The following is a 12,723-nucleotide window of genomic DNA, read 5'->3' as shown; positions in this document are numbered from 1 at the left end:
TAGCATTGTTGAAGTTTTATATAGAGATGGAGGTTGAAAGAGCTTTACATATATATTCATGATAAACATTTGATTGAATTTAAAAGACGAGTATAGAATGTCAGTTTTTTATAAATCACTACATATAATGAAAGGTAATAGGTGACAAGTCGATTTTCATTGAAAAATTGCACATAATTATACGATTCAAGCCTCATCAATTTTCTATTTTACATCCAGATAACCGTTGATATAATTTGGCATATTTAATCATCAAATGATAAATGATAAACGTAGATGCTAATGACTTAAATTTGCAAAGAGTGATGCGTTTTATAAGGTAAGTCAAATGTTCAATTTAACCAAATGTTAACATAAAAATAATATAAATACTGATATTAAAGAATTGGTGCAAGGGAATTAAACAAAAATGTTAACGTAAGATCGAAAGATCTGTACTTCTTAATTTAAGTAATAACAGTGCATAATGAACAATAGTGAAGCACAGGCAGAAAAATCAAATAGATATAAGAAGATGTTGCATGAGTGCTTACTGGTAAAATTCACCATCCAAGTCCCAATTTGGAAAAGTAAACCATTATATGTCAAAATACGGTCTTCAACACCGAACAGCAAGCTATAAAGGGCCCCAAAAATTACTAGTGTACGTAAAACCATTCAAACGGGAAAATCAACGGTATGATATATATAAAAAACGAGAAACGAGAAACTTGTGAACCACATCAACAAACGACAACTACTTAACATCAGATTCCTGACTAAGGACAGGTGCAAACATGTGCAGCGGGTTCATAACTTTTAAATAGGTATCAAATTCCATATGCATTGTTTCGTTAACATACAAACATTCAAAATGACGAAAAACAGAAAAAATCAGTTTTATTTTCTAAACCAGACATACCAAAAGCATTTACTTACAGATGCTTGTTATTTGCATGACAGATGGTTTGTATTATCTGAAAACATTTACTCATAGCTGTGTAAGACTCTGTCAGATTAAACAAAACACTAAACAATTCAAACTTTGGTGACTATGTGGAACGCATCTATCCCATCGAACTAGAGATAAAGGATACTACAGATACAGTTAAGTCGGCTTCATATCTTGACTTACATCTAGAAATTGACCATGAGGGTCGGTTGAAAACAAAACTTTACGACAAAAGAGATGATTTCAGCTTTCCAATTGTGAACTTTCCATTTCTAAGTAGCAACATTCTAGCAGCACCTGCATACGGGGTATATATCTCCCAATTGATACGATATTCCCGTGCTTGCATTTCCTATCATGATTTTCTTGATAGAGGGTTGCTTCTCACAAGGAAGCTATTAAACCAAGAGTTCCAAATGGTGAAGTTGAAATCATCCCTTCGTAAATTTTACGGACGCCATCACGAGTTGGTTGACCGTTATGGAATAACCGTTTCACAAATGATATCGGATATGTTCCTTCCGTCGTAACTACAATCCCCTTCCCTTTCATGAATGTGACCTACCGAATTGGACTATTTACCGGATTTGTAATCACATAAGCAACACGACGGGTGCCACATGTGGAGCAGGATCTGCTTACCCTTCCAGAGCACCTGAGATCACCCCTAGTTTTTGGTGGGGTTCGTGTTGTTTATTCTTTAGTTTTCTATGTTGTGTCATGTTTACTATTTTTTTCCGTTTGTCTTTTTCATTTTTAGCCATGGCGTTGTCAGTTTGTTTTAGATTTATGAGTTTGACTATCCCTTTGGTATCTTTCGTCCCACTTTTAAAGGCATGATAATAATAAAAAGTGTTAATCAATCTTCTAAATACCATTATCTTTATATACACTTTATTATTTTTTGTTGAAGACCTTGCACTGATCCTTTGCTTAAACTTAATGTCACTGTTTTCTCCACGTAGTAATCTTTTGTCACGAATTCGAAGACTAGAGTCTGCCTTTTACATGAAAGCATATACATGACTATGAGAGAGAGAGAAGGAGGGAGAGAGGAAGCTAACGAAATAGAGTACAATTCAATCTATATAAAACGAACTTATCTATATTGATACTTTTCTATAATTTGTTGTTGTCTAATTTACTTTTATCCTATCATCCCCTTTGATTGATATGTCATACACAATCAAAATATCAATTTATATCAAGTCACATACGCATAAAATTTTAAAAAATATTTAAGCAATGAAAACTGTTCTTATTTAATTTTGACGAATGAGAATACATTTGAATAAAGCCTATAACAGTTTATAAGTTTCTTTTCACTACAAAATATCTATAACATTTTAAAGATTTCGGTATTATTTGTAGAAAATGGAGCAGGTAAGTTACTTAGTTATAATTAAAACTAATTCATTTACATATTTTGAAATAATTTTGTCTACTTGTACAAACAATGTATTTATCTATATTAACTTAGTTCTTTACTTCTTTCATCGTTGGTAAATACTGTATACATTCATTTATGCATTTAAAATTGAGAATGGAAATGGAATTTGTCTGTTTGTTATGCTCTTCGGTTTCTCACATTTGTTATTTAAAAATCAAATTTAGACAATTATGTTCTTAGCAGGACTCGATTCTCTCTCTATCTTTTGTCCGTCTTGATCATATAGTTCATCACGTATGATAGTATTTCAACAACCCTTCAAAATTTGGCTTTCCTTTTGATTTCTTAATTCAGAGAAAGAAAAGTGCTTCGGACACATTCAATAAATTGTGTTTATTCAATTTTGTATTATCCAATTTTCTCTATTATTGTTTTCGCCTTTTTTGCACACATTTAAAAAAAATATCTTCAAACTTATTTCAAGTGATTGACTGGTTATGGAAATACAGAAGCAATCTTTTAATTGACGGTCTTTGTATTATAGACGCGTTTTCTAAATATAAAGGCGGAATAGTAGTAGAATATGATTCAGAAAAATGTTATGGGATTTTAAGTGTGAAATGCTAAAGTTTACGTAATACTTTAATGATTCGGAAACATCTGACAGAATTGGTGTTGTCTTTTCACTCGTTGACTTATTCCATTATCTAAAAGATCAAATAGAAGTATTTTTAGATTATCTACTACGTTTTTTTATAGCATTAGTTACAGCCGATTTAAAAAAAACGAAAAATTACTAAAAAAAGATTCAATCATGAATTGAATGCAATTGAATGAAAATCGGAAAAGCAATTCAATTAAAGCCATATAAACAAAGGAGTTTCAAATGACAATGTAAACTATCTTGGATAAAGCGATACACCATGTATAACTTTACAATGAAATCGTAAAAATATTTGTTTTCAATAATATAATCAAAGTATGAGGAAGATTTCTCTAATTTTTGTGCTATTTTCACATTTCCTGACCGGTGTGAGAAAAATATTTCTCCTCACTAGTGAAAAATCTGTTCTCGGCAAATGGTTAGTTGAAATTTGATGACGTCTAAATGTTTTGTTTTCTTCTGAATTTTCCTATTGTGACGTCATGAAAAAAGGCGACCATGCCTGCATGACGTCGCATATAAAGAACACAAGTTTCTGAAAATCTTTGAAAAAGAAGGATAAAAATCAATAGAGAAACAGATTCATACACTATAACTCGTGTATTAAGATATTTCTCCACTCTCGACAGTTAAATTTTAGTTATTTAAAGATCTCGGCAAGCATCGCGCTTTAAATAATAAAATTTAACTGTCTCGAGTGGAGAAATATCGTAATACACTTGTTGCAGTGTTGGAATCTATATGAATATACTAGTTTATTTATTGGAAGATACTGAAGATCGTTATTCACCGTGAAGATGAACAAAAACTACAGTTACATGGATAGTACAAAAAATGTACGGACAAAGCAAAACAAAAGTAAAAGTAAAATAAAGCTATTGCAATAGTTATCAAAGGTACCAGGATTATAATTTAGTACGCCAGACGCGCGTTTCGTCTACACAAAACTCATCAGTGACGCTCACAAAAGTGTTGATTCCCTGAATTATTAAAGACAAACAGTGAATTTAAAAGTTTTATCCACAAAAAGTGAATATAAAAGTTTTATCCACAAAAAGTGAATAAAAAAGTTTTATCCACAAAAAGTGAATATAAAAGTTTTATCCACAAAAAGTGAATATAAAAGTTTTATCCACAAAAAGATTGCATATATCATGTAAATCGATCCGGAAGATACCAATGGGACATGCAAAACTCCTACGTTGAAATAAAAAATAAACAGCTTACGACGTATAGACAAACAATTCCCCAAAACGCAACATAAAAAAACAAAAGAAAGTTAAAAGTCCATGTTACTTGTACTTCTTTTTGCTAAAACAATATTCTGATCCCCTTTTTAATTAAAAAAATATTGTGGTCAAGCAGATAACAAAACAAAATATGCTGAATCCTCAAACCTTATAAAATAGTGTAAAATTTGATTGATTGCGTAGAAAAACTATACAAACCACCACAAACCCCTCCCCTTTTGGAGTTAAATTGTAAAGTCCAAACAAACAAAAAACGAAAAAACGTATAGAAACGACTTAAAGACACTAAACAATTACAAAGCATCAAATAGAAGACCCCCCCCCCCTAAAATAAGTTTTTAATTCTTGTGGACCGGAATTGTGACACCCTAACAATTCTTTGAGGATAACATTGAGAATGGAATGCACATCTGATCGTACCGAATCTTATTTTGTCTAATTGATTTCATATTTACTAAAAAAATGAATAAAACAAATGTTTTGCGTTATTTCAAGTTGTAAAAAGACATATATGCTCAGCTGGAATTTTTCAAATATGCAAAGTCATTTTTAATTAATTTGTCATGTTTGTATTATGCCGGAAATTCGATTTATTTTTCTTTGGTTTTTATATAAACAGTGTAAACCTTATTCAGTAAATTTGACTGTATTGAATATTACTTGTGGACGCTATTTGAACCACAAGGACATAAATGGTCCCTTTAGTGTCTGATCAGATTGATAATTTTGAGTTTGCAACAATACCAATCTGTATTTAATTCTAAAGAAAATTTTAATGTCCCATTAAGCCTTAAACTATCTATAGATTATTTAAAATTGATATAATTATGTGTACAATACATTCAATTTAAAAGCTTTTAATTCCAAATTAATAAAGGGAGTTTTTTTCTATAATAATATAAAATGTATAAGAATAAAGAATATAACGGAGAAGGTGTAAAATTGACAACAACCCGACCAAAGAGCAGAATGCCTGTAGAATACATGATTTAAATTTAATTTTTTTATAATTGAAAAAAAAATTAGGTTATGGTTTATTTCTCCAATTTCAACAACAAATGAATAAACTACTTATATATGTTCATAGGATCCTTGCTTTTCGCCATGTTTTCATTCCATTATTTATTTTTGATCCTGTCTTGCTGAATCTGTTACCAGGTGTTTGATCGTTATGATGTATCTATTTTACTTTTCTACGAATGTAACATCAACGAATGTGTTCGTACCTGAGCAACACGCTCCAATGGTATAACAGGGTCTGCCCACCCTTTCGGTATAAGACGGGTTTTGTTATTTACAGAAGATCGTGTTGCTTAACCTTTCGTTATTAATCTTTTCTCTTGTCGAATGTGTAACTTCATTGCGTTGTCAGTTTGTTTTTGATTTGTGTGAATGAATATCCTCTTGGTATACCTTGCCTCTATTTTACAGATCGTATCCCAAATCTTACAGGTATTTGATATTTGTAGAGTTATTTAACTGTATTTCAAGATGAATTTTAAAATTCATTCCTTGAAATTCGGAAAAAAAAACATTTGTATTACAACATTTTAGTAGATATACATAATACAAGTACAACAAGGAAATAATGCAGAAATAAGAATAGGACCTCATGCTTTTTGAAAATTGAAAGCTTTGACATTAAGTAGTACTTACAATTTGATAAATACAGCAATGTTTTGTTTTTAGATCATGTGACAACGCTATTGTAAACAACATTCATGTATTCTAAAGTGTTCTACAAAAGACCTAAACCTAAGCCTAAAACAGAATCGATGATGGTAAGTCATTCAAGCAACTATCATATACCTTTATTGGGGAGGCATGTTTTATTTAAAAAGTTGTATTTTAAATTTCGTAAAAACACATTTCAGAAGTATAAGAAAATAAATATAATGCAATTCGGGTAATATTTTTAGAAAGTGTACACCAAAACGTCATGATTTGTTAAAGACGTCGTTCACAGTGGAAATGCCACTTTAAAAGTGACGTTAATTTTAATTGGGAATACGAACAATAAATGATCCACAGATTCTGAAAAGGGCATTTAACAAACGTATTTTTCTGTTGCAGATATTTCTCTGTATAATAGCCAGCTTTTCATCAATGACTGCAGCTGTGGTATCCGTGTTGATGGTTATGTTGTTTCCAACTCCATATTGTAATACGAATGGTAGGTTGAAATATTGTATATAAATAAAAAAATTAAGATTTAGATTTTTAATTGGTCTTTCTATCCAACTGTTTTGATTTCGAACATCTGAACTAAACACACAATGCAGCGTATTCATGTCTACTATTTTGTAGCCTCGCACATAGGACCTAGTTTACTTTTAATATGACATACATTCATATTTCAATTTCAGATTTCATTTTGTAAATTATATACAGTTATATTCATGAAGGATGTTCATATTGGAGTCATAAGTAAAGTCATATGTAGTCTCAGATATTTCTGTATCCTGCTCTTTTTCTTGAAAAAAAACCAAGAACTTTACCATGTGATTTTACAAGTTATATATGTGTTCCCATCTATTGAAAGCTGCAAATTGTCTTCAACATGTTCAATGCTACCCCTGCAAAGGAAAATTGTTTACCAAACGCTCCTCGCAGTTCAATAATAGAGTAAACAATCTGATTGCCCATAAAACATGTATCTCCGTCATTCATATATTACATGCCTTTCCACCGTCAATTTTTTTTTTTTTTTAAAGAGGCGAACAATTCCTAACCGGAGAACCAAAACTTAAAAATCGAAAAGAGAAACGGTAACAATAATATCAAATAACCGCAAAATAAATAAGAGCAGTCACTCAACACTTGCATCAAAACCTAAAAACCAATACACACAAAGCTGTGATTGAACGCAGTTGCTGTGGAAGGCTTAGCAAATCCTTCTCTCTATGATAAGTTAGTAAGGCGAAAAATGTCATTAGTGGTGATTTAGTAATTTAGTCTTTCACGCATTAAACCTTGTTTATGTGGTGAATGTCCTTCTCAAACTTAAGTTACATGTACACAGTTGTCAATGTAAATACTGTTTTAGTTTAAAGTTTGTTATATATCACTTTTACTTGCAGCTAACACATGCAATGCAGCATTTTCGGCATATATGTCTGCGACTCAAGCATTAGCAACCAAATTATTAGCTGAAAACGATACAATTGTTTTTGATCAAACTGTTTCTAACTGGAATGATGCTTATAGTACAACAACAGGAAAATACACAGTAAAGTGCACAGGGATGTATACATTTACCTGGACAATTTGCGGAGACGCTAAAAAATATGCTGGAGGTCAACTAGGAGAGTGGGGAACATATCTAATGCAAGGGACAATTATCATTGGTGCAGTTCACACAGATACTGAAGAATGGTCAGATCATGACTGTTCAACCGGATGTGTAACTCGTTACGTCTTTTCCGGCGATGAAATTTATTTGAAGACTGGTTTCTATCATCAAGGTGTATTACTAAGTATGAAGGACCAGTCGAGAACAACGTTTTCCGGATGGAAAATATTTGAATAGACGAAAAAGAAACCATAATGACATAACTTACAATACATATCAATTATGGAGACAATACGTTGATCAAACCTGTGTTTGGTAGGCCTTATGCAACACGACGAATACCATTGGTTGACCAGATGTTTTTTGTTCTTTCTATAATTCAAACTGTTGATTTCATCCATTGCATCCCCGTTTTTAATTTATTTGGATATTTATGGATGTTAGCGTTTACGGGGTCATCAATCATCATTGTATCATATAGTAGTATTTTTTATCACTTACGTTGTTATAATATTAAGTTTACTTATATGTATAGTATTTTTTTGTTGATTATGTGTAATGTTTATGTATATCGCCGCCTTTTTGTGCTAATGCGGCGTAAAGCAACTAACAATCAATCAATCAATGTGTTTATCTGAAACAAAACACTGTGTATTCATTTCAATCTTGACATTGAGGATTGAGACAGAGGATTTCAATGTTCGTGCCATTTTTAATAAGATGTACGCAGTTGACAGGTACCAATACAGTATAGTCCAAGTGTATGATGTTGTTTTTCAAACAAAATGAATTAAAAACTAGGCGATCTGTTGAATAATTAATGAAACAACTGTCGATTAAGTGCTGCATTAACACAATAACCAAATCATCAACCATAAGAAGTAAAACTTTTCGTTACATTTAATGAAGAGTGACTTTACATCTGTCATCAGTCAGCATTAACGGCTTTAAAATGCACCGGTTGTCACTTACTAGATTATGTGTGCTTGATAATAAGTTAAGCAAAGTTTTTCGCAATCCCTATAGTCTCTCCTTCCACCATGCCGTTTCTATGAACACATAATTGTTTCGTTTCAGTGTTTTTGGGTAATGGGACAGACTTCCATCTGTATTGATTTCTATTAACGATTTAAGCATTACTATACACAAAGGGAGTCCAATTGAAGGGTGGCTTCAATCACTACAAAAGTCAAAAAGTCTGAAAAGACCAGTTTTTGTCTGAATTTGCATGAATTTTTACTCGACATTCTTAATTTGTCTAAATAATATTTAAAAATTCTTTACATAGTATTAATGTGTCTAATAAGATTCTTTATTATTCTTGACAAGTGTCTTGACAGTATGAACATTGTCTTAAAATTTCTCGACACTTCCTGTATCATCTGATAAGAGTCTGGATTAGTCTCGACCAATTCTTGACAGTCTTAAATTTGTCTCGATCTGTCTTGACATATTCTTGACATTCTTAATAATGTTTTAATATGTCTTGACATATTCTTGACATTCTAAATAATGTCTGAATATGTCTCGACACATTCTTGACAGTCTTAAATATGTCTTGACACTTTCTAAACAGTATAAATTTCGCCTGAAATATGTACAGACTTATTCTGCACTGTTTATGACATTCTATTGCTGTTATATACTCTTTTTTATTATGGCTAAACTAAACTTTGAAGAATCAAGGATTAATTTGGTATAGTAAAATACCCTTTTGGTTCACCTAAGTTGGAATACCCTGAATAATCCCCCATGTAGTTTAGTTTTGATTGTTTTCACTTCGATTATCAGTCGAAAAACTGACAAACATCATTTTAATTTTTGCAATTCGAAAAACTGCCAGTCAAATATGCTTTACTATGCTTTGTGTGGCTAAAAAAAAGAAGGGGGGAGGGGTTACATGTAGGTCAAAAAATTTGTTCTCATCTTGATTAAAAAAACTTATTCATTTTTTAGAACAACTCAAAAACATTTTTTATTCAAATTTGAGTGTTGATTTTTTCATCAAAATGATGATTTTCATCATTTTCATCTATTAACAAAATTTTTAAATTGTAGTGGCATGGTTGGTCAATTGATAAGTTGTATGACTGATTACAGGTAAATCAGTAATTTCTTTTTAACAGTTGTGTGTATTCTGGGGTATGAATACCTTAATTTTATGGGGGAACATCCTGTCATTGTGTAATTTGTTGACAATTGTTTGAATATATAAGAGAAATATCTTGAATTATTGACTTTTTAATACATATATTCAAATTAAAGTTTAGAAAATGTGTCACTATACAAGATTTATTTAATTTTAATCATACAAAAGATATATTTCTTGGCACCATGAAGCCATTCAAGTGCCAAGCCACTTTGACATTTTGTTTTTTTAACAATTATTTGATTATCTATGATATATGTTTGATAAATTTTGTTTACAAAGTTGGTATATATACAATAGTTCAAGAAAAATACAATTTTGTTTTGTAGAAATAAGCTGTTTTTCTTTAAAGAAAATAATCAGAAAAAATTAATTGTGACTTTTTGTCCTGTGACATTTTGTCCGTGACTTTTTATCTGTGACTTTTTGTCCTGTGACTTTCTGTCCTACCATATTAACATTGAATATTATGAATTTAGAATGAAATATGTCTACAGTATGATTGGTTTAAATCATTTAATTTATAAGATTTAGGAATCAAAATTTGTAATTTAAAAAAGAAATTGTAATTTAAAAAATTTGTAATTAAAAAAAAAACATATTTAAATTGTTTTATATCAACACACCAACATTTAAATTATTTTATACATTAGATTTCATAGCCACATTGCATTGGTAATATATTTTGATACCAAAATTTCAATTATTTTACATGCCAAACTTTCATTTTTTGTTGTAAGAAGTGTAACTTGAAACAACAGTATATTATGTAAAGAGAAATAAAGATTAAAGTTATATCATGAATATTGGTCATGATTTGTAAAAGTGAGAACTGTCAAGTAAATTTAAGACACAATTCCAAATGTTCAGAATATGTCAAGCCATACTGAGAAAAAATAAGAATGTCAAGAATATGTCAAGAAATTTTAAGACAGTATTCAAATGTCAAGAATTTGTCAAGAAATTTTAAGACCATATTCAGAATGTCAAGAATATGTCAAGTAAATTTCATACAAATTTGATATAAATGAGAATTTGTCTAGAAAAATTAAGACACAAGTCATACTTTTGGAGAATGTCGAGTAAAAGTTCATGCAAATCAAGACAAAAACTGGTCTTTTCAGACTTTTAGACTTTTGTAGTGAATGGATCTGAGATAAGACTCAGAATATCGTTATGAGCGAGGACAGAACTTGAAACTCAATATAAACCAATGAATTAGATTGCAAATCAGAGGTTGTTGTGCTTGATTGTTGGTATATAAAAACATATGCATTATGTACATAAACATTTGGTATAGGACAGTTTTCATCAATATTTATTTTTTCGATTTTTTTTGCTGGCTTTTATATGGTGTTCATTTTTTTTTAGAAAAGGGGCGTTGAATATTTATTTTAATAAATAAAACCCGTCTTGTCTCAAATATCAATGTTTTCGTTTTAATATATTTATTTTACTTGATATTTTTATTTGTTTTTATTCTTAATAGATTTTATAATCAAGAACAAAAACCCGTTAAAATTCTATTGGCAAAATTTTTCTGTTAGCATATCATAAGCATTTAATGTAGTGGTGGTATTTTAACTGATGATGATAGAATTTAACACATTAAGGTCCATTTAAAATATTCTGAAGAGTAATACAGAACCATTTCAATTCAACGTGTAATTTTACTTTCTATTAGTGTAATGTATATCATTAACATCATTGTACTTTTATATGTTGCATTAACGGGTATTTTTTTATAAACTGACGTCTCCGAAAATAAGCAGTTATTTATTGTAAATACATACAATGTACATTCAATCATTTGATTTATATACTAGTATTCAATAGTCACTCTATCAGATACATGTAATAAAGAAATGAAGCTTGATAAACAAATTTATTATTTCAATTTTTTTTTATGAATGCACATTTTTCTACTGTATCATACAATCCTTTTTTTATTTATAACATGAGCGGTGTATTTTTACAGTAACTGTACGTGACCATAGGTTAACCACAAATAATAAATCAAATATTTACAGTCGCTCGATACATTTTGAAATTGCACACGGTCGTTTTTTGTCTTGACTGTTTATGACTTTTCTCCTCTAAATACAGTGGGTGTGTCTGTGGGAACAGATTCACATTTAAGTCTGTATGTTTAATATTTTGTGATTAGTTTTAGATCAATAGCTTTCAGTAACTGCTGTACTATGTGCCTTAGTTCCTTTTGTAATTTTTTTTCCCTGTTAAAGGTAAATCTGAATGTTCAATTATTTTTTCAGATTTTTAGAATGGGTTCGACACAAAGTATGTCTTGTTATTACATCCCAGGTTAGGTGTATGACTCTCCGCCAGAAAACATGTTTAACAACTCCATATTTTGTTTGTGCCTCTTTCTGGTCGTTTGTTTTCGTAAATCAAATTTGTCTTTTATCTTATTGTTTATACACAAACAAGGCCATTAGTTTGCTCGTTTGAATTGTTTTACATTGGTCAAGCCTGGACATTTAAATCTTGCCCTGTGGTATGTTGTTTTCTCATCTTTAAGGCAGAACGGTGATCTTTAGTAAGCTAAAACATAATTGTGAACGAATTGAAGAAAGAATACAGTCACTGTATTACTTAAAGATAAATATAGATTCTTACATTGATACCAGTGGATTATCGGATTTATCCAATCGAGATAATTAAATTATTAAGATTGGATAAATTCGATAATCTACGAGTAACTATGTAAGAATCTGTTTCCTAATTTTTATTTATTAAACACATACATTTTTTTTATTTTGTTTAACGAAAATCCCCTTCGAGTGCCTTTCACATTCCACGAAGTTGTCAATTTCATTGACACCTGTTAGTATATTTTGATTCATCCAGTTAGCTAAAAGGTTATGACCCTTAAAATCATCCAATGATCTTTTGAGATCACCAGCAACCATACGTTGATTAATTTTTTTATACAATGAATTCGGAAAGGGATAAATTTCCATAGAATTAAAGAAACAAATATATATATGAAATGAAATGGTGTCCAAGATAGAAATATTACCCAGAAT

General features: G+C 30.4%; 1 protein-coding gene across 1 annotated transcript; it reads left to right on the top strand.

Moving 5' to 3' along the window:
* Positions 1-238: 238 nt before the first annotated feature.
* On the top strand, positions 239-8,699 carry LOC139488943 (complement C1q-like protein 2). The gene is made up of 4 exons (XM_071274927.1): positions 239-319; positions 5,925-6,016; positions 6,309-6,408; positions 7,316-8,699. The coding sequence occupies exons 2-4, from the start codon at positions 5,957-5,959 to the stop codon at positions 7,762-7,764; spliced, it is 609 nt and encodes a 202-aa protein (XP_071131028.1). The 5' UTR covers positions 239-319; positions 5,925-5,956; the 3' UTR covers positions 7,765-8,699.
* Positions 8,700-12,723: the final 4,024 nt, after the last annotated feature.

This window comes from Mytilus edulis, chromosome 9 (assembly GCF_963676685.1).
Source record: "Mytilus edulis chromosome 9, xbMytEdul2.2, whole genome shotgun sequence".
In the NCBI taxonomy this organism is placed as follows: Eukaryota; Metazoa; Mollusca; class Bivalvia; order Mytilida; family Mytilidae; genus Mytilus; species Mytilus edulis.
Note: the sequence above shows the minus strand (reverse complement) of the source record. Positions and strands in the feature narration are given on the sequence as shown.

What these genes read in the sequence shown, in the direction of transcription:
- LOC139488943 (XM_071274927.1), top strand. Translation starts at nt 5,957, where the DNA reads ATGTATTCTAAAGTGTTCTACAAAAGACCTAAACCTAAGCCTAAAACA. An exon ending in CTAAAACAGAATCGATGATG is followed by an intron (nt 6,017 to 6,308) that starts GTAAGTCATTCA and finishes TTTCTGTTGCAG; the next exon opens with ATATTTCTCTGTATAATAGC. An exon ending in TCCATATTGTAATACGAATG is followed by an intron (nt 6,409 to 7,315) that starts GTAGGTTGAAAT and finishes TTTTACTTGCAG; the next exon opens with CTAACACATGCAATGCAGCA.